The 27,965-nt window shown below is 31.5% G+C and overlaps 1 protein-coding gene across 1 annotated transcript; it reads right to left on the bottom strand.

Moving 5' to 3' along the window:
• Positions 1-160: 160 nt before the first annotated feature.
• Positions 161-27,965, bottom strand: LOC139520544 (uncharacterized). The gene is made up of 3 exons (XM_071313276.1): positions 27,460-27,965; positions 6,615-6,721; positions 161-1,192 (listed from the first exon to the last, which is right to left on the bottom strand). Exons 1-3 carry the CDS (start codon positions 27,641-27,643, stop codon positions 536-538), a joined length of 948 nt encoding a protein of 315 aa, XP_071169377.1. The 5' UTR covers positions 27,644-27,965; the 3' UTR covers positions 161-535.

Below are 27,965 nucleotides of genomic sequence, written 5' to 3'. Positions count from 1 at the left end.
AGTTTGAAAGCATTCAAAGCTAAATATTTCGTTGGCTTTGTCTTATACAGCAAAGGTTCGGTACTTATACATATTCGGATTTCAAATGTTTTGCTTTGAGCGTTCCTGATAAAGGTAAATCCAGAAATATCGCTTCGGACGCAAGAAATTATAAAACGTGTTGTTCTCAATATTTTATTGTCATTTCCTTGACATAGAAAAATCATATTTTTTTCGAAAAATTGAAAGTTTGTGTAACTTAATTTCTAAGTATGACTATATAAATGTTAAGTCATATAAACTCAGAAGTGATGAATACGTGGCTGGTAATACCTCCATCGGTGATTAGATCTCCTCTAGCAGTGTTGATTACAAAAGTAAATAAGTGTGTAGTTTTTCAACTGATGGATTTTCTTTAATAAAAAAATATCAATAGCAGCATAACCTCTTTGTCAAAACATTACAGAAGAATCAGTTGTTGCAAATTTCATGTATATCAAAAAGTATATGTCTGCTTTATGTTAGTGTGTACAGACTGACTTTTTTGTGGATTACATCATTCTGTTGTATTACTAACTAAGTCTCTCCCTTCATCCTTGTTAGATGATGCTGATTTATATGATTCACCAGAATTATACTCATCAGTCTTTTCTGGATTCTCTACTTGTGTAGTCACTAGTTTATGAATTGGGCTTTTAACATTAGTATGGTCCGGGTCTACTGGTGGTCCACCAGGAGGAGGATGTGGAATTAGTCCTCCTTGTTCTGGTTGTGGCATTCCCATGTGACCCTGATGTTGATATGGATTATTTGGTACTATTGGCATGTATTGTGGTCCTTCGTGAGGTTGTGGATGCTGTCCACCTTTTGTAGGATCTTGATTTCCATCATCTTGTGGATAGGGATAGTTTGGATTGACTGGTAATCCATGATAGCCATGAACGAACTGTGGATAATAAGGATAAGGCTGAACTGAAGGACCTGGAACATCATCTGGACCTTTTTTCTCACTTAGATTTTGTTCATTGGGTCCATAAAATTGATATGGCCAATCCTCAGGTGGCATGTCAGCTTCAGGTGGTATGTATTCTACAGGTGGCATGTATCCTCCAAGTTCAATTTGATTGTATTCTCCTGGCACTTGTGGATTGTGGACTTCTTCTGGTTGGTTTGTTGCTCCTGTTTTGTCAAAAGAGTCCCCTGAACTTTCTTCCTGTTAAATAAAATTATGCTGATATAAATACATTGATTAAATTGATTGTGTAGGTTTTTTATGATACTACATGTACAAATTGTAAATCTGAAACTAAAGTTAATGTACAGAAATAATTCAAATGGAATTTAGCTACATATCCAGTCATAACTTCCTAGAGAAAGATAAGATAGACCAAATAACCTGTGGAAATGAAACCAACGTTTTCTTAAAAGAATAAAACATTAAAATAACCCGTCAATTGTAAACATAGAAATAATTTTTTCTGTGGAGAGGGGGGGGGGGATGATAAAATAAAAATAACAAGAATGTGTCCTCAGTACACGAATGCCCCACTCGCACTATCATTTTCCATGTTCAGTGGACCGTGAAATTGGGGTAAAAACTCTAATTTGGCATTAAAATTAGAAAGATCATATCATAGGGGACATGTGTACTAAGTTTGAAGTCGATTGGACTTAAACTTCATCAAAAACTACCTTGACCAAAAACTTTAACCTGAAGCGGGACAGACGGACGGACGAACGAACGGACGGACGGACGCACAGACCAGAAAACATAATGCCCCTCTACTGGGGCATAAAAATATTTGTGAAAAATTATGTATAGGCACGTGCCTAAAGTGCCTAATGGCAGCTACGCCCTTGTCTGGGTAAACTGATTAGGGTGCATTCATACTAAAAATCTTTATACAAACTGATACTTCAAACTGAATATCTTTAACATATGATTAATATTAAACATTGTACTATATGTATTAAAATGTGTTGTAAATAAAACAAGATGTCTGGAGTACATCATTGAGATAGTAACACAATGACACAGAAAAAAAATTTAAAGGTTTTTAGCAATAGTCAGATTGTTATCTCATTTGTCATTTCTTTTGATTTGACTCAGAATGTTTTTGTGATGTTCTTGTTGACTTGACTCAGAATGTTTTTGTGATGTTCTTGTTGACTTGACTCATTTTTGTGATGTTCTTGTTGACTTGACTCGTTTTTGTAATGTTCTTGTTGACTTGACTTGGAATGTTTTTGTGATGTTCTTGTTGACTTGACTTGGAATGTTTTGGTGATGTTCTTGTTGACTTGACTCGTTTTGTGTGATGTTCTTGTTGACTTGACTCGTTTTTGTAATGTTCTTGTTGACTTGACTTGGAATGTTTTTGTGATGTTCTTGTTGAATTGACTCGGAATGTTTTAGTGATGTTCTTGTTGACTTGACTCAGAATGTTTTTGTGATGTTCTTGTTGACTTGACTCGGAATGTTTTTGTGATGTTCTTGTTGACTTGACTCGTTTTGTGTGATGTTCTTGTTGACTTGACTCGGAATGTTTTTGTGATGTTCTTGTTGACTTGACTCGGAATGTTTTTGTGATGTTCTTGTTGACTTGACTCTGAATGTTTTTGTGATGTTCTTGTTGACTTGACTCGGAATGATTTTGTGATGTTCTTATTGACTTGACTCAGAATGTTTTTGTGATGTTCTTGTTGCTAAATCTTAATTTCTTCAAGTGTTTTGTGGACTGTTCCTCTGTTCTTTTTTCATGCTGTTGTCTGTTTTATTTGAAAGCTCCCTTTTACCCTTTTCTTTCTAATATTAGACATATGTTTAAGCACTCACAGATACCAATATCCCAAGCAACTGACAGATCCTTTTAATAGCTGGAAACTAAAATTGTATTTTCCCCAACATTCAAGTACATTTAATTTGACATTGAAAAAGTAAAAACTGAGAAAATGAAATATATTAAATAAAATATTCGTTATGTCAGATTGCCAATGAGACAACTCTCCAAAAGAGACCAATTGACACATGTACAGTAAAACAACAAAAATGAAATTAAACCTGTCTATAAAAGTGGTTCAAAGCATTAAATTAAAATGTCAAGCATTTTAAAAAGCGGTTCTCTATTTATGATTTTAATACCAATAGTATGATGGACAGACAAATACATAGGAAATTTTATAACCATTTAAAAAAAATATGAAAAGAAAATTTTCGATTTAAACTAACATGAAAATGCACTTAAGGAGAAAATATATCCAAATCCTATATTAAAACCAGATGCTCCTCAGGGCTCAGCTTTATACGACCGCAGAGTTAGAACCCTGAACAGTTGGGGCAAGTATGGACACAATATTCAAGCTTGATACAGCTCTGAATTTGGATTGTGATTAAATAGTTGACACAACATAGGTTTCTGACACAGAATGAATGTGGTCTAAGAACTTAAACTTAAAAACTTATTTTTTTTATAAATTGGACATTTACCTATTATGATCCAATATCCAAAATCTAAATACATGGTTAGATTCAGCATATGGTCAAAGAACCCCAAGAACTCAATTTTTGATGAAATCAAATAAAGTTCAATTTTGGACCCTTTAGACCTCAATGTGGTCCAATTTGATAACCGGGCCCAAATATCAAAAATCTAAATACATGGTTAGATTCAGCATATATTAAAGAACCCCATATATTCAATTTTTGTTGAAATCAAATAAAGTTTAATTTTGGACCCCGATTTGGTCCAACTTGAAAACTGGGCCTATAATCAAAAATCTAAATACATGTTTAGATTCAGCATATCAAAGAACCGCAAGAATTCAAATTTTGTTGATATCAAACAAAGTTAAAACTTGCCCCATGAGCAAAAATCTTAATACATGTTTAAATTCAGCATGCATATCAAAGAACCCCAAGGATTCAATTTTTGTTGAAATCAAAAAGTTAAATTTTGGACCCCGATTTGGACCAACTTGAAAACTGGGCCCATAATCAACCAGATGCTCTGCAGGGCACAGCTTTATACGACCGCAGAGGTTGAACCCTGAACGGTTGGGGCAAGTATGGACACAACATTGAAGCTGGATTCAGCTCTAAATTTGGATTGTGATTAAATAGTTGACACAGCATAGGTTTCTGACACAGAATGAATGTGGTCTAATGAATTTAAAATATTTTTTTTGTCTTTGAGCAATTCACTATGCTGTTGAATATTAATCCTCTCCAAAAAATGTTTGAATAAATTTTCTTTTTATTAATGAAATCTGAAATGAGAAAAATTTACCCCCCCCCCCCCCCATTTTTTTTCACATCCCCCTTTCCCTTTTTCCAAAACTGATCTCAATTCAAATTTCTAATGGAGTTTGCAACAATAACTACTCATTTAAATACATCATAAAATATTAAAATGTAGAATAAAGTGCTTGTTATCACTGAATGGCAAAGATAGTTTTAATTTATCAGTTGGTAGTAAAAGTGAATATACATTGTATATTGTATAAAACAATGATTTAAGTTGATTCAACTACTATTCTGGACAAAGAAAGATAACTCCAATTGAAAATTTCTTGCTATTGCACAATATTGTGCAATTAGATATTTCTTGCTATTGCGCAATACTGTGCAATTTTAAATATTTGCTATTGCACAATACTGTGCAATTGAAGATTTCTTGCTATTGCACAATACTGTGCAATTTAAAATTTCTTGCTATTGCACAATACTGTGCAATTGAAGATTTCTTGCTATTGCTGAATACTGTACAATTGAAAATTTCTTGCTATTGCACAATACTTAATATAATAATTTTGGATCCTGATTTGAACCAACTTGAAAACTGGGCCCATAATCAAAAATCTAAGTACATGTTTAGATTTTCAGCAAATCAAAAAAGCCCAAGAATTCAATTTTTGTTAAAATCAAACTTAGTTTAATTTTGAACCCTTTGGACTTTAATGTAGACCAATTTGAAAACGGGACCAAAAATTAAGAATCTACATACACAGTTAGATTCAGCATATCAAAGAACCCCAATTATTCAATTTTTGATGAAATCAAACAAAGTTCAATTTTGGACCCTTTGGGCCCCTTATTCCTTAACTGTTGGGACCAAAACTCCCAAAATCAAACTTAACCTTCCTTTTATGGTCATAAACCTTGTGTTTAAATTTCATAGATTTCTATTTACTTATACTAAAGTTATGGTGCGAAAACCAAGAATAATGCTTATTTGGGCCCCTTTTTGGCCCCTAATTCCTAAACTGTTGGGACCTAAACTCCCAAAATCAATCTTAACCTTTCTTTTGTGGTCATAAACCTTGTGTCAAAATTTCATTGATTTCTATTTACTTATACTAAAGATATTGTGCAAAAACCAAGGTTAATGCTCATTTGGGCCCTTTTTTGGCCCCTAATTACTAAACTGTTGGAACCAAAACTCCCAAAATCAATCTCAACCTTCCTTTTGTGGTCATATACCTTGTGTCAAAATTTCATAGATTTCTATTTACTTAAACTAAAGTTATAGTGCGAAAACCAAGAAAATTCTTATTTGGGCCCTTTTTGGCCCCTAATTCCTAAAATGTTGGGACCAAAACTCCCAAAATCAATCCCAACCTACCTTTTGTGGTCATAAACCTTGTGTTAAAATTTCATAGATTTCTATTCACTTTTACTAAAGTTAGAGTGCGAAAACTAAAAGTATTTGGACGACGACGACGACCCCAACGTGATACCAATATATGACCAAAAAATTTTCAATTTTTGCGGTCGTATAAAATCTAAGTACATGTTTAGATTCAGCATATCAAAGAACCCCAAGAATACAATTTTTGTTGAAATCAAACAAAGTTTAATTTTGGACCCCGATATGGACCAACTTGAAAACTGGGCCCATAATCAAAAATCTAATTACATGTTTAGATTCAGCATATCAAAGAACCTGAAGAATTCAATTTTTGTTAAAATCAAACTAAGTTTAATTTTGGACCCTTTGGACCTTAATGTAGACCAATTTTAAAACGGGACCAAAAATTAAGAATCTACATACAGTTAGATTTGGCATATATATCAAAGAACCCCAATTATTCAATTTTTGATGAAAGGGCCCCTAATTCCTACTAAAGTTATGGTGCGAAAATCAAGAAAAATGCTTATTTGAGCCCCTTTTTGGCCCCTAATTCCTAAACTGTTGGGACGAAAACTCCCATAATCAATCCCAACCTTCCTTTTGTGTTCATAAACCTTTTGTTTAAATTTCATAGATTTCTATTTACTTAAACTAGAGTTATTGTGCGAAAACCAAGAAAAATGCTTATTTGGGCCCTTCTTTGGCCCCTAATTCTTAAACTGTTGGGACCCAAACTCCCAAAATCAATCCCACCCTTCCTTTTGTGGTCATAAACCTTGTGTTTAAATTTCATAGATTTCTATTTACTTTAACTAAAGTTATAGTGCGAAAACCAGTGTGTCTTCGGACGACGATGACGACAACGACACCAACGTCATACCAAAATACGAATGCAAATTTTTTTTGCAGTCGTATAAAAAAATTATTTATACATGCGTGCCCCCTTAACCAAGCTTAGAAATTTTTGGAATAACAGCTGTATTAATTGCTGTTCAAAGCTCCTACCCCAATCCAGTCATGAGGAATATCACATGGTCTGTTGCAGTGATGTATCATAAGATCATAGTTATCTTCAACCTGTTTTCTTTTCTGTTTAGCACAGTCATCAGCATCTGTAAGGAAAAATAATAAATGAGGATCATGAAATTTTTGATGAATTTCAGATATATCTAAGGACAGGAATTTAAATTTTATATTATAAAACACTTCACAAATGCTAAAAGCAATTAAAGTCAATTAGGGTCAGTAAAACATTTTGTATAGAATACCCTGACTTTCAATGTGGCATTACAATGTAATGACCTATACTTGTTTCTAAAAGCTGTATCAAAAGTAGTTTGTCCAAATGAGTAACTGATTCATGACTTTTCCATGACTATTGCAGACATCAATTCAAAAGTATGAGGCCATTATTTTTTTCTATACAACATATAACTGAATAAGACCGAAGACAAGTGGGTACATATGGGAACCAGATGCTCTGCAGGGCATAGCTTTATACGACCGCAGAGGTTGAACCCTGAACGGTTGGGGCAAGTATGGACACAACATTCAAGCTGGATTCAGCTCTAAATTTGGATTGTGATTAAATAGTTGACACAGCATAGGTTTCTGACACAGAATGAATGTGTTCTAATGAACTTAAATTTTTTGTTTTCTCTTAGAGCAATTCACTATGCTGTTGAATATTAATCCTCTCAAAAAAATGTTTGAAGAAATTTTCTTTTTTATTTATGAAATTTCAAATGAGAAAAATTGAACCCAATTTTTTTAATCACATCCCCCTTTCCCTTGTTCCAAAACCAATCTCAATTAATATTTCTAATGGAGTTTGCAACAATAACTACTCTGACATTTAAATACATCATAAAATATTAAGATGTAAAAAAACTGCTTGTTATCACTGAATGGTAAAGATTATTTTAATTTATCAGTTGGTAGTAAAAAGTGAATATACATTGTATATTGTATATAACAAAGATTTAAGTTGATTCTGGACAAAGAAAGATAACTCCAATTAAAAAAAAATCTTGCTATTGCACAATATTTTGCAATTAGATATTTCTTGCTTACTATTCTGGACAAAGAAAGATAACTCTAATTAAAAAAAAATTGCTATTTCACAATATTGTGCAATTAGATATTTCTTGCCATTGCGCAATACTGTGCAATTGAAAAGACTTGCTATTGCACAATACTTAATATAATAATTTTAGATCCTGATTTGGTCGACCAACTTGAAAACTGGGCCCATAATAAAAAATATAAGTACATTTTTGGATTCAGCATATCAAAGAACCCCAAGATTTCAATTTTTGTTAAAATCAGACTAAGTTTAATTTTGGACCCTTTGGACTTTAGTGTAGACCAATTTGAAAACAGGACCAAAAATGACAAACTACATACACAGTTAGATTTGGTACAGTATATCAAAGAACCCCATTCATTCAATTTTTGATGAAATCAAACAAAGTTTAATTTTGGACCCGATTTGGACCAACTTGAAAACTGGGCCAATAATCAAGAATCTAAGTACATTTTTAGATTCAGCATATCAAAGAACCTAACTGATTCATTTTTTGTCAAAATCAAACTAAGTTTAATTTTGGACCCTTTGGACCTTAATGTAGACCAATTTGAAAACGGGACCAAAAGTTAAGAATCTACATACACAGTCATGACAGTTAGATTCGGCATATCAAAGAACCCCAATTATTCAATTTTGATGAAATCAAACAAAGTTTAATTTTGGACCCTTTGGGCCCCTTATTCTGTTGGGACCAAAACTCCCAAAATCAATACCAACCTTCCTTTTATGGTCATAAACCTTGTGTTTAAATTTCATAGATTTCTATTTACTTATACTAACGTTATGGTGTGAAAACCAAGAAAAATGCTTATTTGGGTCCCTTTTTGGCCCCTAATTCCTAAACTGTTGGGACCTAAACTCCCAAAATCAATACCAACCTTCCTTTTGTAGTCATTAACATTGTGTTTAAATTTCATTGATTTCTATTTACTTAAACTAAAGTTATTGTGCGAAAACCAAGAATAATGCTTATTTGGGCCCTTTTTTGGCCCTTAATTCCTAAACTGTTGAAACCAAAACTCCCAAAATCAATACCAACCTTCCTTTTGTGGTCATAAACCTTGTCCTAAAATTTCATAGATTTCCATTCACTTTTACTAAAGTTAGAGTGCGAAAACTAAAAGTATTCGGACGACGACGACGACGCAGACAACGACGCCAACGTGATAGCAATATACGACGAAAATTTTTTCAAATTTTGCGGTCGTATAAAAAGTACATGCAATATTCTCCAAAAAATGAAAATTGGTGTCTATGATGAAAACCATTATAATAATACACTAAGATCTATATACATTTTTTTATTTTTTCTGTTTAAATCTTTTTTTGAATGCTTCTTCTCGTTATGAAATAAATGGGAAATGTGTCCATGGGACACAGATAATTCCCCCGCTTGCATATCATATTAAGTTATAAAGAGATATACCTGAAGAACAATAAAAGTGACCCTACCCAAATTTGAACTTGATCTTAGTTTCGTATATATATATATAAGATTCATAAAATTTGGTTGATGCAAACTTAAGTTAGAGAACGTTAACAAACAATTGCAGCATTTTTTTAAATTGTGAGGTGGCATAACTCTAGAAGCCCCCAAAATTCAATCTTGATTTGCATTGTGTAGTAATAAGCATTATGGATAAGTTTCATTGCATTTGGTTGAAGCAAACTAAAGTAAGAGAACAGAAATGAAAAATTCAGCATTTTTTTTCATTTGTAAAGGGGCATTACTATAGAACAGTAAAAGTAACACCCCGAAATTCGAACTTAATCTGTATTTTGAGATAATCAGCATTTTGAATAAGTTTCATAGCATTTGGTTAAGGCAAACAAAGTAAGAGAACGGAAACGAAATATTCAGCAATTTTTATGTTTGTAAAGGGGCATAACTCTAGAACGGTTAAAGTGGCGCCACTTAAATTCAAACTTGATTTGATCTTGATCAACATTTAGTTGAGGCAAACTGAAGTTAAATAACAGAAATCAACTTTGGAACCTATGGACAGATTTTATACAAATTAACAGACTGGTAACTTTTTCTTAATAATTAAGTATAATTAAACGCTAGAGAGCAATCAGTGATGTAATTTCATTAGTGGGGAAGGCTGGCAGGTCTGAATTCAGTGGGACTTACATTGTAACTATATCAATTAGTGGTGCGAGATGACAGCCTTTATTCACTCACATTTAACTCCTGTTGACAAGTGGGGCTATTGGTAGGCCTTTATTCATCTGGATTAAACTGTTTTAATTAGAGGGGCAAGTAAGATAACTTAAGTGGGGTGTGTTAGTAGAAAGTGGGGCAAGTTGCAAAAATGCAGTAGAAAGTTGGGGTGAGTTGGTATAGGGTGATTTGCCAATTGGAGCGAGTTCTTCCAGTTTTCCTTTTGAATAAAGATGATTCATAACTGGTGCATATGTGGCCTATTTATTTAAAACCAGTTAATAATTTAATTATATACAAAACGGTGCAGAGAACAGATGTAGTGATTAAAACATTGTACAGGAGTTGAAGCTTTTTAAATGATAGTGGAGAGAAACAGTTCAAGATAATAGTTCTAGTTTTTCCAAATATTCAAGTCATAGGTTGCATCTTTCCAAAATAGCATTCAGGGCACTTGTCTTTGATTTTTTTATCTATATATGTTATACATTATTAAAGTACAAAGATAAATTCTTTTCAGAGACATTGAATGCCTGGATAAGGCATGTCTAGTTCTGTCAATGCTAGGTCAAAACTAGTCCAAATGATTATGGTGTATTGAAAGGCTATTCACCACACATAACAATATACCCCTTCAAGAGGGCAAAACTATTTGGACTAGGTCATTACAGGAAAAGTGAAAGTATAAAAAGTTTACTGAAAGTATATTAGGTTTGTCACTAAACGACAAAGAAACACATCAAGTGTTAGTGACATGATTGATCCCCTAAAATGAAGAGACTGAGTAGCATACAGAAGAACTGATGCACGCCTTGTCATGTTCTATAAAATTTCATACCACCTCATTGCCATCACAAAAACAGACAGACTTATTATGTAGGATTTAATAATTGACTGGGCATGTCATTTTGAAAAAGCTCATATGAGCAATGATATAGGTTAGTTTTGAATGGATAGAAGAATGGAAAAACTTTTCAAAGTACAAAACTAACATAAAACTAACATGGATGATAAAAGCTCACCTGAGGTTGGAATTGCACATGTGAGCATTAATATGTTAGATTTTTGTGGGCACATATGAACTACCAAACTGCACATGTGAGCAACCTGACTTGCATACAATTCTTACTTGCATCTCATGTGCTTCACATGTGAAACTTATGTGCTTTTGTCAGCAATTTCTGTATGGGTGTCCTCCATGACAAAATGTCCACCGGACACATTTTGACAATATTTACTTATTTAAATGTGTCCTGGACACAATTTCCTATGAAAACATGTCCTCAGGTATAAAAAAGTGTCCATGAACATGGACATTATTCACTACCATAATATTGTCCAGGTGGACATTTTTTTCACAGGACATTTTTTGATATGATTAAAGTATTAAATGATATCCAATATTGCCTTTTGCTATTACTGGACGCATTTTAACTTTAATTACAAACTTGAACAAGTGAAACTGCGAGCTACTGCTCACTGATGATACCCCCGCCGCAAGTGGATAATATTAATAGTGTAAAAATATGCAAGTGTTCGGTAAACAGGAAGTTGTTGAGTGATGAATCTGAAAACGCATCACACGGTATAGCTGACTTATAAAAATCCTGAAACCAAATTTCAGAAATCCTTGTATTGTAGTTCCTGAGAAAAATGTGACGAAAATTTTTAACTTGGTTATCATGTGTAAAATCATACAAGTGTTCGGTAAACAGGAAGTAGTCGAGTGATGAATCTGAAAACGCATCACACGGTATAGCTGACTTATATAAATCCTGAAACCAAATTTCAGAAATACTTGTATTGTAGTTCCTGAGAAAAATGTGACGAAAATTTTCAACTTGGCTATCATGTGTAAAATCATACAAGTGTTTGGTAAACAGGAAGTTGTCGAGTGATGAATCTGAAAACGCATCACACGGTATAGCTGACTTATATAAATCCTGAAACCAAATTTCAGAAATCCTTGTATTGTAGTTCCTGAGGAAAATGTGACGAAAATTTTCAACTTGGCTATCATGTGTAAAATCAGACAAGTGTTCGGTAAACAGGAAGTTGTCAAGTGATGAATCTGAAAACGCATCACACGGTATGGCTGACATATATAAATGTTGATACCAAATTACAGAAAGGGTGGATGTATAGTTCCTGAGAAAAATGTGACGAAAGTTTCATGGGACGGACTGACTGACGGACGGACGGACGGACGGACAGACAGAGGTAAAACAGTATACCCCCCCTTTTTTAAAGCGGGGGTATAATTAATATATAGTTCTTTTGACATAAAAATTGTCTCATTGGCACTCATACCGTCCTTATCTTCATATCTATATTTTTTAATATAATTATATACATGTTACATTTGTAGATGCTGTTCCATTTTATTTTCCTTTGAGGACACAATTAAATAACATTCACCACGAAAATTTGATCTGCAGATGGACCATATTTCATAACTGTTGCTGTAAAATGCTGTCCACTTAGGAGACAATATTTCATGGCAATGGACATTATTTATTTTCTATTGCCTTCTTATCTGACATAATAAATATTACAAAGTTCTTCATATTTGATTTTACACTTCCTTCTTATTGTTATTCTTTCATTGTCATTACAATTTGCTGGGAATTTCTTAGAACTTAAATTTCTCTATATATTCACTTCCATCCATTATTTATTTGTTTACATTTGTATATTGATCAATTTCTCATCAATCCTTCATATTTTAATTAAAATTCAAGTATAATAAAACTTTGTTATGACCTTTGTATACTGTACTTCCCTAATAGAGGACACAATTTAATAGCAACTATGAAAATTTGTCCTGTGAGTGGACACTATTGCGTATTGTTAGCAGTAAAAATCTGTCCTTTTGAGGGACACCATTCCATGGCAATGGACATTATCAAATACCAAAATTTCAATGAAAAAGTGTCCAATGTGGACACTTTTTCATAGGACACTATTATGTCTTACAATACAACCGCTCAGACAGTCCCGGAACTATTGCATGCACTCTCATATCAGATTCCATCCTGCAGAACACAGATACGCCAACAATCTTTCTATCCAAGAACAATTAAAAACTGGAACAGCCTTCCTTTGAGTATTGTTATGAGCGACTCTATAGACATGATAGAGTCGTTCAAAACAGCCATATCAACCTACACCTACAGTCAGTAAATTCATCATGTGTAAATAGTTTTATCTTAATATATAAATATATAAAATAAAAATATGCACTACCACTATATAAAAATGATATAATCAATTTTTTTTGAAATCATAAAATGTTGAACTTTTCACTGTATATAACGTTACGTCTCCACAAAGCAATGCGCAGTACAAGTGACATAAACTTCAACATGTTGAAGGCGGTCACTAAAAGGTAGAAGTAGAAGTATTATAAATGTCAACCTCCTTGTATTCATCAAAGATATCATACATTAGGTTAGGGGGGGGGGGGGGGCCAAGGGGGGTTCAAATAACAGCAAAACAGTAAATTGATTTGGCTTAAAACAGATAACAAGGAATTGAAAAGGGACAATAACAGATAACAGTAAATGAAATCTTAAAATCAGTCCGGTCCAGAACCAATACAGTACTGTCAGTAGATCTTATTATATAACTGCTTGTATGGATCTGGTTAGGCTTTAACAGATATATTCACTTATTTAAAGGATATTTTATCGAGAAATTAAATTTTTGAAGCTGTTAAAGACACATCTTTAAATGTAGCAACAGTTTCTGAGCTTCACTTTTCACTATGTGAACCAGGTAAAAAGCTTTTGAAAAATTTATAGTCAGGGTTCTCTTTCATGTAAATACTAAGTAAATGAGTAGAACTTCTAAATATGAATGCTAAAAGCGAAAGATGTTGTGTAATTCCCAAAGGCAATATTTCACTCACATGCTCAAACAAATGATATGAAAATGTACAATTTTATGAATATAAAGAAATGTATATATGTACTTTACACTCACAAATTTCTGTAGTACACAGTTACATGCAACTCATATTTTTATGACTTATATTTACTGGTTTTAGTGTATGCTTATTTTATTGATCATTGTAGGCACACATGATTTATACAAAAAAAAACTTGAAAATTTCAACATGGAATATCAATGGTTATATTAGTAAGGGATTTAACAAATTTGAAGATGATATTTTTGTTGACAATCTTTTACAGCAAGACATTTTTTGCTTGCAAGAAACCCACTGTGATCTGGATAATTGTTTAGAACTTCCAAATTTTCAAAGACCGGTTCATCTTATAAGACCTAGAACCAAACCTAGTGGGAAAAGACATGGTGGCTTGTCAGTATATATACTTAATACAATAAGACCGGGTGTTAAATTTTTAGAACATGCCACAAATGATTTTATATGGTTAAAGTTAGACAGAACATTCTTCGGGTTTCAGGAAGATTTATACATTTGTTTTGTATACAATCCACCTGAAAATTCTTCCTACTATAGAAAATTGAATTATAATATTCTTGAAATGATTGAAAATGATATAGTAAAATATTCCCAATCAGGAAAAATCATGATAGCAGGAGATTTTTAAAAATGCAAGAACTGCTTGTGAAATTGATCATATCCAAATGGATTCAGACAAACATATTCCATTATTTGACAATTACAAATGTGATTCTTGTCTAATTCAAAGAAAAAGTAAAGATAGTTCTATTAACACTAGGGGCAGACAACTCCTATCTCTATGTATATCTTCATCATTGCGTATCCAGGAAGTACACCACTAATTCATGGTCCCATTACTTTCTATGTTAAATTCCTCCATTTCAACCAGGCACACCTCTTTCATTTTAAGTTCAAATAAAGTGGCAATCATTGCATGTCAAAGCAACACTTTATGGCGTCTTCTACTGAAAAAATCAACATACCTTAGGGAGCTACCATTTGATTTTTATGGGAGGGGCTAGGATGAAATTTGAAAAAAATAGGCAGGACAGGAGTTTTGAGTAAAAAAAAAGGCAGGATGAGACACTTGCAAAAAAAAAAAAGTCAGGACGACAATTTAGGTAAAAAAAAGTCAGGATAAACTAAAAAAAAAAGGCAGGACCGAACAGAGTGAAAAATAAAAAGACAGGACAGAGATTACAACTAAAAAAAAATGCAGGACAAAATTTTTCATCCTAGCCCCCCCCATAAAAATCAAATGGTAGCTCCCTTACATGGCATATAAGAAAGAACTGGTTCCCAGAACTTCAGATGTACCAAAACAGGTACTTCAGATCTGACAAACAGACCAAATGTACCCTCTTTTCAAAATTTGCTGCAGTTTTTTAAATATTTAAAATTAAAAGTCCAAAAGTGTTCTACAATGATCACCAGTCCTTCAGCTTTCATTTGATGCCAAAACTACCTAAATATCCTACAAATTTTGAAAGTTACACTCATGCGTAGGAACTATTTTGCGTTAAATATGTACTACTTTCTGGTATGTGCTTTCTGGCCGGGCCCGAATTAGTGGTGTTACACCTATAACAGAACCAAACTTGCTATATTGACTTGAGCATTACTTTATTTCATTCTATGACCTATTTCAAGCAATAAAAAACACATAAAGCTTTAGTTCAAATAGTATTTTACTAATTTAAAGCTCAAATTGGACTTGTAGTAATATTTGGGTTATTCAAAGAAAACTGCATATGGATATTAGATTTTGGTCAATATACTTTTTTATTCTCAATATCATTGTTTTATCTATTAATATCTTTTAGGAAGGCTATGTGCTTACCAAAAGTCATATTCTTATCAGAAGTTCTTCATTAAATAAAAATATATTAGTCCAAAGTTCAGACATAATTGAGAATATTGTCCCCCCTTTTTTCTTTAATTTGGAAAAAGGCATTTTTTTTGTATAAACCATACTTATGTGGTTAAACATAGATTATTAAGAGCAATTTATATATCCCTCAGCTAGATAACTTGCTTAACTGGTTCAAAATTGCATGTACAGTAAGATTTTGGAATTCTAATATGAGTATATACCATTTGCTTAGATTGTAAAAGGCTACCATAAGAAAAACAATAAAACTTAAATATTCATAGGATTATTTGATCAAGAGCCTTTTTTGTACCATATACAAGTCATAATATACATGTTTTATTGATTTCAATCACAAATAATGCTAAAATATGAACTTGGAGTCAAGTCTTAATTGCATGCATGTTGTATGACCATCAAGGCTAAACTACCTTAGTATGCCAATTTAAGAGCTGAAATTTCCCTTAAATAAAATTGTTAACCAAAAAAAGATGACTGAGCATGATTACTAACATCCAATTTGACTTGTTTTCATTGGAATAGGTACAACTTCTAATATTTGGATTTCTGATGATTCTCTGTAATACAGAACCAAACTTGCTATATTGACTTGAGCATTACTTTATTTCATTCTATGACCTATTTCAAGCAATAAAAAACACATAAAGCTTTAGTTCAAATAGTATTTTACTAATTTAAAGCTCAAATTGGACTTGTAGTAATATTTGGGTTATTCAAAGAAAACTGCATATGGATATTAGATTTTGGTCAATATACTTTTTTATTCTCAATATCATTGTTTTATCTATTAATATCTTTTAGGAAGGCTATGTGCTTACCAATAGTCATATTCTTATCAGAAGTTCTTCATTAAATAAAAATATATTAGTCCAAAGTTCAGACATAATTGAGAATATTGTCCCCCCTTTTTTCTTTAATTTGGAAAAAGGCATTTTTTTTGTATAAACCATACTTATGTGGTTAAACATAGATTATTAAGAGCAATTTATATATCCCTCAGCTAGACAACTTGCTTAACTGGTTCAAAATTGCATGTACAGTAAGATTTTGGAATTCTAATATGAGTATATACCATTTGCTTAGATTGTAAAAGGCTACCATAAGAAAAACAATAAAACTTAAAAATTCATAGGATTATTTGATCAAGAGCCTTTTTTGTACCATATACAAGTCATAATATACATGTTTTATTGATTTCAATCACAAATAATGCTAAAATATGAACTTGGAGTCAAGTCTTAACTGCATGCATGTTGTATGACCATAAAAGGCTAAACTACCTTAGTATGCCAATTTAAGAGCTGAAATTTCCCTTAAATAAAATTGTTAACCAAAAAAGATGACTGAGCATGATTACTAACATCCAATTTGACTTGTTTTCATTGGAATAGGTACAACTTCTAATATTTGGATTTCTGATGATTCTCTGTAATACAGAACCAAACTTGCTATATTGACTTGAGCATTACTTTATTTCATTCTATGACCTATTTCAAGCAATAAAAAACACATAAAGCTTTAGTCCAAATAGTATTTTACTAATTTAAAGCTCAAATTGGACTGGTAGTAATATTTGGGTTATTCAAAGAAAACTGCATATGGATATTAGATTTTGGTCAATATACTTTTTTATTCTCAATATCATTGTTTTATCTATTAATATCTTTTAGGAAGGCTATGTGCTTACCAATAGTCATATTCTTATCAGAAGTTCTTCATTAAATAAAAATATATTAGTCCAAAGTTCAGACATAATTGAGAATATTGTCCCCCCTTTTTTCTTTAATTTGGAAAAAGGCATTTTTTTTGTATAAACCATACTTATGTGGTTAAACATAGATTATTAAGAGCAATTTATATATCCCTCAGCTAGATAACTTGCTTAACTGGTTCAAAATTGCATGTACAGTAAGATTTTGGAATTCTAATATGAGTATATACCATTTGCTTAGATTGTAAAAGGCTAACATAAGAAAAACAATAAAACTTAAAAATTCATAGGATTATTTGATCAAGAGCCTTTTTTGTACCATATACAAGTCATAATATACATGTTTTATTGATTTCAATCACAAATAATGCTAAAATATGAACTTGGAGTCAAGTCTTAACTGCATGCATGTTGTATGACCATAAAAGGCTAAACTACCTTAGTATGCCAATTTAAGAGCTGAAATTTCCCTTAAATAAAGTTGTTAACCAAAAAAAGATGACTGAGCATGATTACTAACATCCAATTTGACTTGTTTTCATTGGAATAGGTACAACTTCTAATATTTGGATTTCTGATGATTCTCTGTAATACAGAACCAAACTTGCTATATTGACTTGAGCATTACTTTATTTCATTCTATGACCTATTTCAAGCAATAAAAAACACATAAAGCTTTAGTCCAAATAGTATTTTACTAATTTAAAGCTCAAATTGGACTGGTAGTAATATTTGGGTTATTCAAAGAAAACTGCATATGGATATTAGATTTTGGTCAATATACTTTTTTATTCTCAATATCATTGTTTTATCTATTAATATCTTTTAGGAAGGCTATGTGCTTACCAATAGTCATATTCTTATCAGAAATTCTTCATTAAATAAAAATATATTAGTCCAAAGTTCAGACATAATTGAGAATATTGTCCCCCCTTTTTTCTTTAATTTGGAAAAAGGCTTTTTTTTTGTATAAACCATACTTATGTGGTTAAACATAGATTATTAAGAGCAATTTATATATCCCTCAGCTAGATAACTTGCTTAACTGGTTCAAAATTGCATGTACAGTAAGATTTTGGAATTCTAATATGAGTATATACCATTTGCTTAGATTGTAAAAGGCTACCATAAGAAAAACAATAAAACTTAAAAATTCATAGGATTATTTGATCAAGAGCCTTTTTTGTACCATATACAAGTCATAATATACATGTTTTATTGATTTCAATCACAAATAATGCTAAAATATGAACTTGGAGTCAAGTCTTAACTGCATGCATGTTGTATGACCATAAAAGGCTAAACTACCTTAGTATGCCAATTTAAGAGCTGAAATTTCCCTTAAATAAAATTGTTAACCAAAAAAAGATGACTGAGCATGATTACTAACATCCAATTTGACTTGTTTTCATTGGAATAGGTACAACTTCTAATATTTGGATTTCTGATGATTCTCTGTAATACAGAACCAAACTTGCTATATTGACTTGAGCATTACTTTATTTCATTCTATGACCTATTTCAAGCAATAAAAAACACATAAAGCTTTAGTCCAAATAGTATTTTACTAATTTAAAGCTCAAATTGGACTGGTAGTAATATTTGGGTTATTCAAAGAAAACTGCATATGGATATTAGATTTTGGTCAATATACTTTTTTATTCTCAATATCATTGTTTTATCTATTAATATCTTTTAGGAAGGCTATGTGCTTACCAATAGTCATATTCTTATCAGAAGTTCTTCATTAAATAAAAATATATTAGTCCAAAGTTCAGACATAATTGAGAATATTGTCCCCCCTTTTTTCTTTAATTTGGAAAAAGGCATTTTTTTTGTATAAACCATACTTATGTGGTTAAACATAGATTATTAAGAGCAATTTATATATCCCTCAGCTAGATAACTTGCTTAACTGGTTCAAAATTGCATGTACAGTAAGATTTTGGAATTCTAATATGAGTATATACCATTTGCTTAGATTGTAAAAGGCTACCATAAGAAAAACAATAAAACTTAAAAATTCATAGGATTATTTGATCAAGAGCCTTTTTTGTACCATATACAAGTCATAATATACATGTTTTATTGATTTCAATCACAAATAATGCTAAAATATGAACTTGGAGTCAAGTCTTAACTGCATGCATGTTGTATGACCATAAAAGGCTAAACTACCTTAGTATGCCAATTTAAGAGCTGAAATTTCCCTTAAATAAAGTTGTTAACCAAAAAAAGATGACTGAGCATGATTACTAACATCCAATTTGACTTGTTTTCATTGGAATAGGTACAACTTCTAATATTTGGATTTCTGATGATTCTCTGTAATACAGAACCAAACTTGCTATATTGACTTGAGCATTACTTTATTTCATTCTATGACCTATTTCAAGCAATAAAAAACACATAAAGCTTTAGTCCAAATAGTATTTTACTAATTTAAAGCTCAAATTGGACTGGTAGTAATATTTGGGTTATTCAAAGAAAACTGCATATGGATATTAGATTTTGGTCAATATACTTTTTTATTCTCAATATCATTGTTTTATCTATTAATATCTTTTAGGAAGGCTATGTGCTTACCAATAGTCATATTCTTATCAGAAGTTCTTCATTAAATAAAAATATATTAGTCCAAAGTTCAGACATAATTGAGAATATTGTCCCCCCTTTTTTCTTTAATTTGGAAAAAGGCATTTTTTTTGTATAAACCATACTTATGTGGTTAAACATAGATTATTAAGAGCAATTTATATATCCCTCAGCTAGATAACTTGCTTAACTGGTTCAAAATTGCATGTACAGTAAGATTTTGGAATTCTAATATGAGTATATACCATTTGCTTAGATTGTAAAAGGCTACCATAAGAAAAACAATAAAACTTAAAAATTCATAGGATTATTTGATCAAGAGCCTTTTTTGTACCATATACAAGTCATAATATACATGTTTTATTGATTTCAATCACAAATAATGCTAAAATATGAACTTGGAGTCAAGTCTTAACTGCATGCATGTTGTATGACCATAAAAGGCTAAACTACCTTAGTATGCCAATTTAAGAGCTGAAATTTCCCTTAAATAAAATTGTTAACCAAAAAAAGATGACTGAGCATGATTACTAACATCCAATTTGACTTGTTTTCATTGGAATAGGTACAACTTCTAATATTTGGATTTCTGATGATTCTCTGTAATAGGAAGTACACCACTAATTCATGGTCCCATTACTTTCTATGTTAAATTCCTCCATTTCAACCAGGCACACCTCTTTCATTTTAAGTTCAAATAAAGTGGCAATCATTGCATGTCAAAGCAACACTTTATGGCGTCTTCTACTGAAAAAATCAACATACCTTACATGGCATATAAGAAAGAACTGGTTCCCAGAACTTCGGATGTACCAAAACAGGTACTTCAGATCTGACAAACAGACCAAATGTACCCTCTTTTCAAAATTTGCTGCAGTTTTTTAAATATTTAAAATTAAAAGTCCAAAAGTGTTCTACAATGATCACCAGTCCTTCAGCTTTCATTTGATGCCAAAACTACCTAAATATCCTACATATATATATTTTGAAAGTTACACTCATGCGTAGGAACTATTTTGCGTTAAATATGTACTACTTTCTGGTATGTGCTTTCTGGCCGGGGCTGAATTAGTGGTGTTACACCTTAATGGCAGAACAATGGGTGATTTAATGGGTGCACACACTTGCTTCCAACCTTTAGGAAGTAGTGTTGTCGATTATTTTTTAGCATCTGAGGAACTCTTACCAAATTTCACATATTTTCACACTCATAATTTTTTACCTGATTTCTCAGATCATTGTCAGATCTCATGCATGTTAAAATGATACACAAAAATTTATGAAAGAAACTTAAATCTAGCTTTAATGCCAGATAAATATATATGGGATGATAACTCAGTCTCAGCATTTCAAGATGCCATAAATTCAAATGAAATCAAAAATTTTATTAAACAATATAAAGATAAAATTTATGACCAAGATTCAATTAATAATGCTGCAGAAGATTTAAATAAGATTTTTCTAAAAGCCGCAGATTTATCACTAAAGAAAATTATTAGAAAACCCAAAAAAAGCAAGAAGAAGAAAATTAAAAAGAATAGAGAATGGCAAGATCAAGATATAATAAATTTAAAACAAAACTTATATCGAAAATACAAATTAATGCAAAATCACAACACAGATCCTTATGTACGAGGGTCCTTTTTTAAATGCCTGAAATCATATCGAAAACAAAGAAGAGCAAAAATAAGAAAATTCAAACAAGACATCATGAATAAACTCGATAATTTATATGATCAAAATCCCAAAGCCTATTGCCAACTACTAGATAAAATTAAAAATATCTCAAATAATAGTCAAAACAAATCTGAGAATACTATCGACCCATCTGAATGGCAAGAATACTTTCAAAAATTAAATAAGAATGAACAATATAGTGATGATTTGATTAAGAAGAAACTTGAATCATTCCATAATGAAAATGTTTTTAATGAACTTGACTACTTAATAACACCTGAGGAAATAGAAAAAGCAATAAAAAGTCTTAAGAATTCTAAATCGAGTGGATTCAGCATGATCTCGAATGAAATGATAAAATATAGCCAAACCGTTAGTATCCCTCTAATACAAAAACTCTTTAATTTAGTATTTTCCAGTAGTATTTACCCAAAATTATGGGGCCAAGGCTTTATCACCCCCCCCCCCCCCCCCCCCCCTTCACAAGTCTGGATCTAATCATGATCCATCAAACTACAGGGGCATTACTATTGCAGATAACATAGGCAAGTTATTTAATTCAATTCTAAATAACAGGTTGACAAATTTTTTAAAAACTAGAAATATAATTAGAAGTGAGCAAATTGGTTTTACTAAAGGATGTCGCACAACAGACCATATGTATGTGTTAAATACCATCATTCAAAAATTTGTGAAAAATAATTCGAAGCCTCTGTATGCATGCTTTGTAGATTTTAAGCGTGCATTTGATTCAGTTTCACATCTCCACCTTTTTTATAAACTTAAATGTATAGGTGTTGGAACAAAATTTTATGACATTATAAAATGTATGTATGAAAACACAGAAACTTGTGTAAAAATAGACCAACACAGGACAAACCTTTTTAAATCAAATATAGGAGTAAGACAAGGGGATAATCTCAGTCCCTGTCTCTTTTAATATATATTTAAATGATTTGCCAACCTATTTTGACCAAACATGTGACCCAATCCCATTAAATACACATCCTTTAAATATTTTAATGTATGCTGATGATGTAGTTCTTTTATCATCATCAGAGCAAGGACTTCAAAATTGTGTTAACAAATTAAATAAATTTACAGTTGATTATAAAATGACAGTTAACATAAAAAAGACCAAGGTTCTTGTATCTAACAAATCAGGAAGACTTAAAAATATTAAAATATCATTAGGAAACCAGACTTTAGAATGTGTACAGAACTACACATACTTAGGTATAAATTTTTCATCATCTGGGAGTTTCCAAACTGCAAAGAAAGAACTTTATAACAAAGGAATGAAAGCATATTTCAAATTAAGGAAGACCTTTTCAGTGGAAAGCCCAAAACCTAGTACTTGATTACACATCTATAACCATACAATCCGACCAATCTTGTTGTATGGATCTGAAATTTGGGGTTATATACCACATAAGAAACAAATACATTTGGATAACTTTATATCAAAAGAAACTGATTATCTTGTACTAGAGAAAATTCATACTAAGCTTTGTAAATTTTCACTTGGAGTTAATATAAAAACATCAAATATGGCATGTAGAGGAGAACTAGGTTCACTCCCTACACTGTATTATGTAATAATGAATATGGTAAAATATTGGATCCATCTTATGAAAGATATTGAACCTTCAAATATTATTCTAAGGGAAGCCATAAATCTATCTCATTCTATAGACAAACATAACCAGGAATCTTGGATAGGAAGCATTAAACATATATTTAAATTTCTAGACTTAGAATATCTATTTGTTAACCAGTCAAACTTTAAACAAACATGACAAAACCATATTCTAAAAAAAAGTAAAAACATCTTTAACTATTAAATTAAAGAAAGCTGGTTAGCTAGTTTAGAAAGCAATTCTGGGAAGTGTACTAATTTACAATCTGGCAATAAATTAAGAACTTACAGAAAATTTAAAAATATTTTTATGTTTGAACCATATTTAAAAATGAATTCAAAAAAAGACAGGCAAATAATCACAAGATTTAGAACTAGCTGTCATGATCTTGAAATTGAAAGAGGGAGGTATATTGGAATTAAAGCTTGAAGACAGAAAGTGTAAGCTATGTAAAAACGCAGTTGAAGACGAACTGCATTTTCTTTTAAAATGTCCTGTTCTAAAAGATACTCGATCTCAACATCTATCTAATTTAAATTCTAAATTCAAAAATTTTTCAAGATTATCTGATGAAATGAAATTTGTTTGGATTCTTTCATCTGAAGATTTGTTTGTTACTTCAAACTTATCTAATTTATTGCACTCCCTTTCTGAAGAACGAAAGAAAATTATAGAAAATATTGTTGTTTGAAAAAAAAAAAAAAAAAAAAAAAATAGAAGAAAAATATATATATATCTATAGGAAATAAAATTGATCAGGAGTTGTCTCCCATAGACCTAGAACTATCCTAAAGATCTATGTAATTTCCCCAGGTCACAGTGGCACCCATAACAACTATGTATTGTCAATAACTTGGTTTATATCAGGTTAATTAGTGTAAATGTGTATTCATGTGTTTTTCTTGTTTAAATGTACTTTAATCATTCTAATCATTTTCTGTGCTTTATTTTGTAATTTATTTGATTGTATAGCTTAAATTTTGGGCACCATGATTGGTTAATAAAATTATCTTATCTTATCTTATCTTATATACTATTTTTGTATTTTGTAAATAAGTATAAAAGGAGATGTACATGTATGATTGCCAATGAGACAACTCTCAAAAAGAGACAAAAAAACAAAGAAATTAACAACTATAGCTCATCATACCACCTTCGACTATGATTATTTTGAGCAAACCAAAACTGCATAGTCAGATATAAAAGGCCTTGATATGACAAACGAAAAACAATTCAAAAGAGAAATTTAACAGCGGCGAGCCTGATTTATCTGCAAAATAATAAATGAAAACAACCACTGAATTACAGGCTCCTGACTTTAGACAGGCACATACAGAATGTGGCAGGGTTAAACATGTCAGTTGGGGCCTAATTAACCTTGGACAGTGGTGTAACAGTACAACATAACGTTTATTGTTTGGTCATTGAATTAAAATTATATACGGTGTATCAATGCTTTTTTTTTATAACAAAATCCAAATGATAAGTTATTGTAATAGTTACTAGAACACACCCGTGATATCACGGGTCCGTGACTGAATTAAATAAAGTAGATAACTATGCGCAAGCCTTATTTTAGTATTAGTATTGTCATCTGATAAAGTCATGTCGATTATAAGATACACAGTTTGTCTCTGCTTTCAAGTCTTTCTGTTTGAACCCGTTGAACTGGAACTTATCAGTTATTGGTAATATTAATTATTTGGAAAACAAAAGGTCCTGGAATGGAGTATTTTTTAATCAACAGCATTGTCCTATATAAGTTATAAATAAAGTTGAATTCTTTGCTTTGCTGTTTTACGTCATGCCCACTAACAAATTGAAAACTGTACCTATACGCCTTATTTTTAGTCCAGATTTTTAGTATTCGTATTGTTATCTTAGAAAGTCTTACTGATTAAAATACTACAATAGGTAACAATTTTACAATTAAGTAGTGTCAAATTAACCCTGTGGTTATGACCCGTGTATATAGAATATTAGTCCTGAATACAACGTTTGGTGGTGCCCCTGTCAGATGCGGAACGTACAGATAAGGTAACAGGTGAATATACTATTGGTATCGGTAGCGGACTCGACCCGGAACTTCTTAATTATTGGCAATATTAATTACGTGGAAAACAAAAGGGCCTGGAGTGGTGTAATTTTTAATCTACACCTTAGTACTATATTAGTTATATATATATATAAAGTTGAATTCTGTGATTCGTCGTTTTTACGTGATGACGGCTGACAAATTGGACCTCGTAATTTTAGTATTATAGATATAAGTGAATTTTAGTCAAATTTCATACAAATTTTTATTTTTACAAATTATAATTTGTACAAAAAATGTGTACAAAGTCAAAATACAAATTATAGTTTGTAAGAAAAATGTGTACAATTAAAGTAAAAAAAAAAAAACTATAATTTGTACAACATTATACAGACAATGGAATTTATTACAAAGGATAATAATAATGTATACTGGAATGGTCCTGGACCAGACAGTTTTTATGTCAAGTTGTTACTGAATTCCTGCAAATATGTGACCTCCATATCACCAGTGGAAAGACCCCAATAGTGATAATAAGAAGATGTGGTATGAGTGCCAATGAGACAACTCTCCATCCAAATCACAATGTTTAATGTTCTTCAATTTCTATTTAAGATTCAATTTGGCTGTCAAAATGCTAACATTCCAATTTTCAATAACAGTTAACAGCAAATACAATCTCACAATAACAGATTACAATAAAAATAATAGTATACCAGCTAACAAGGAATAAGACAATAACAGCTAACAGTAAATATATTTTCAGAATAACAGATAACAAAGAATTAAATTACCCCATAACAGCATAACAGTTAAACCCCTTGCCCCCCCCCTCCCCCCCCCCCCCCCCTCATTTATAGGCAACATGTTGAAGGCGGTCACTAAAAGGTAGAAGTAGAAGTATTATAAATGTCAACCTCCTTGTATTCATCAAAGATATCATACATTAGGTTAGGGGGGGGGGGGGGCAAGGGGGGTTCAAATAACAGCAAAACAGTAAATTGATTTGGCTTAAAACAGATAACAAGGAATTGAAAAGGGACAATAACAGATATCAGTAAATGAAATCTTAAAATCAGTCCGGTCCAGAACCAATACAGTACTGTCAGTAGATCTTATTATATAACTGCTTGTATGGATCTGGTTAGGCTTTAACATATATATTCACTTATTTAAAGGATATTTTATCGAGAAATTAAATTTTTGAAGCTGTTAAAGACACATCTTTAAATGTAGCAACAGTTTCTGAGCTTCACTTTTCACTATGTGAACCAAGTAAAAAGCTTTTGAAAAATTTATAGTCAGGGTTCTCTTTCATGTAAATACTAAGTAAATGAGTAGAACTTCTAAATATTAATGCTAAAAGCAAAAGATGTTGTGTACATGTAATTCCCAAAGGCAATATTTCACTCACATGCTCAAACAAATGATACATATATACTATTTTTGTATTTTGTAAATAAGTATAAAAGGAGATGTACAACTGTACATGCATGACATGTATGATTGCCAATGAGACAACTCTCAAAAAGAGACAAAAAGACAAAGAAATAATAAATGAAAACAACCACTGAATTACAGGCTCCTGACTTGAGACAGGCACATACAGAATGTGGCAGGGTTAAACATGTCAGTTGGGGCCGAATTAACCTTGGACAGTGGTGTAACAGTACAACATAACGTTTATTGTTTGGTCATTGAATTAAAATTATATACGGTGTATCAATGCTTTTTTTTTTATAACAAAATCCAAATGATAAGTTATTGTAATAGTTATATAAGTGAATTTTAGTCAAATTTCATACAAATTTTTATTTTTACAAATTATAATTTGTACAAAAAATGTGTACAAAGTCAAAATACAAATTATAATTTGTAAGAAAAATTAGTACAATTAAAGTAAAAAAAAACAAAACTACAATGTATAATTTGTACAACATTATACAGACAATGGAATTTATTACAAAAAATAAACCCCTTGCCCCCCCCCCCCCCCCCCCCTCCCCATTTATAGGCAGTGTGATTTTACAAGATATATATATTATGTATTAAAATAAATAATATATATCTTACTTGAACTTATTCTGCGTTTTAGAGAAATTAAAATAACTATTGATTACCTTCCTCAGAAGCAAACAGTAACAACCAATGAATTGTTGGGTCGTCCTCATAATTTGTTGACGGACTTTTAATCGTACAAATTTGTTTGGCCGATGGAAAATATTTTCTCATATCATCCTGATTTAATTTTTCATTCGGTTCTTCAATATATACACATCTTTTGGTTAAAGAAGATCGTTCCATCTGTCTTCCCTCTGAAAATGTTAAGGTGACAAGAGCGCAATTATTTGTTTACATTTTACCGGCAAGATTCGGTACGGACTAGTTCCACACCAGTTTAGCCGGAAAGTAAACATCAGCATGTTGATGGTTTTCTGAAACTAAAGAAGAAGTCACACTGACGGAACAGATCCCAGCTTTTTCCCGGTATTTACTTTTGAGGGTCTCACTAATTAGCGACAAAAAGCGTCAAGAAGCGTCAAGAAGCGTCAAGAAGAATAATTTTAGCGACAAGAAGCGACAAGAAGCTTTTTAGCGACAAGAAAACATTTTTTTTTTTATTAAA

Source organism: Mytilus edulis, chromosome 4, assembly GCF_963676685.1.
Source record: "Mytilus edulis chromosome 4, xbMytEdul2.2, whole genome shotgun sequence".
NCBI classification, from domain to species: Eukaryota; Metazoa; Mollusca; class Bivalvia; order Mytilida; family Mytilidae; genus Mytilus; species Mytilus edulis.
The sequence above is the reverse complement of the archived record's forward strand: the minus strand, read 5'-3'. Positions and strand labels throughout refer to the sequence as shown.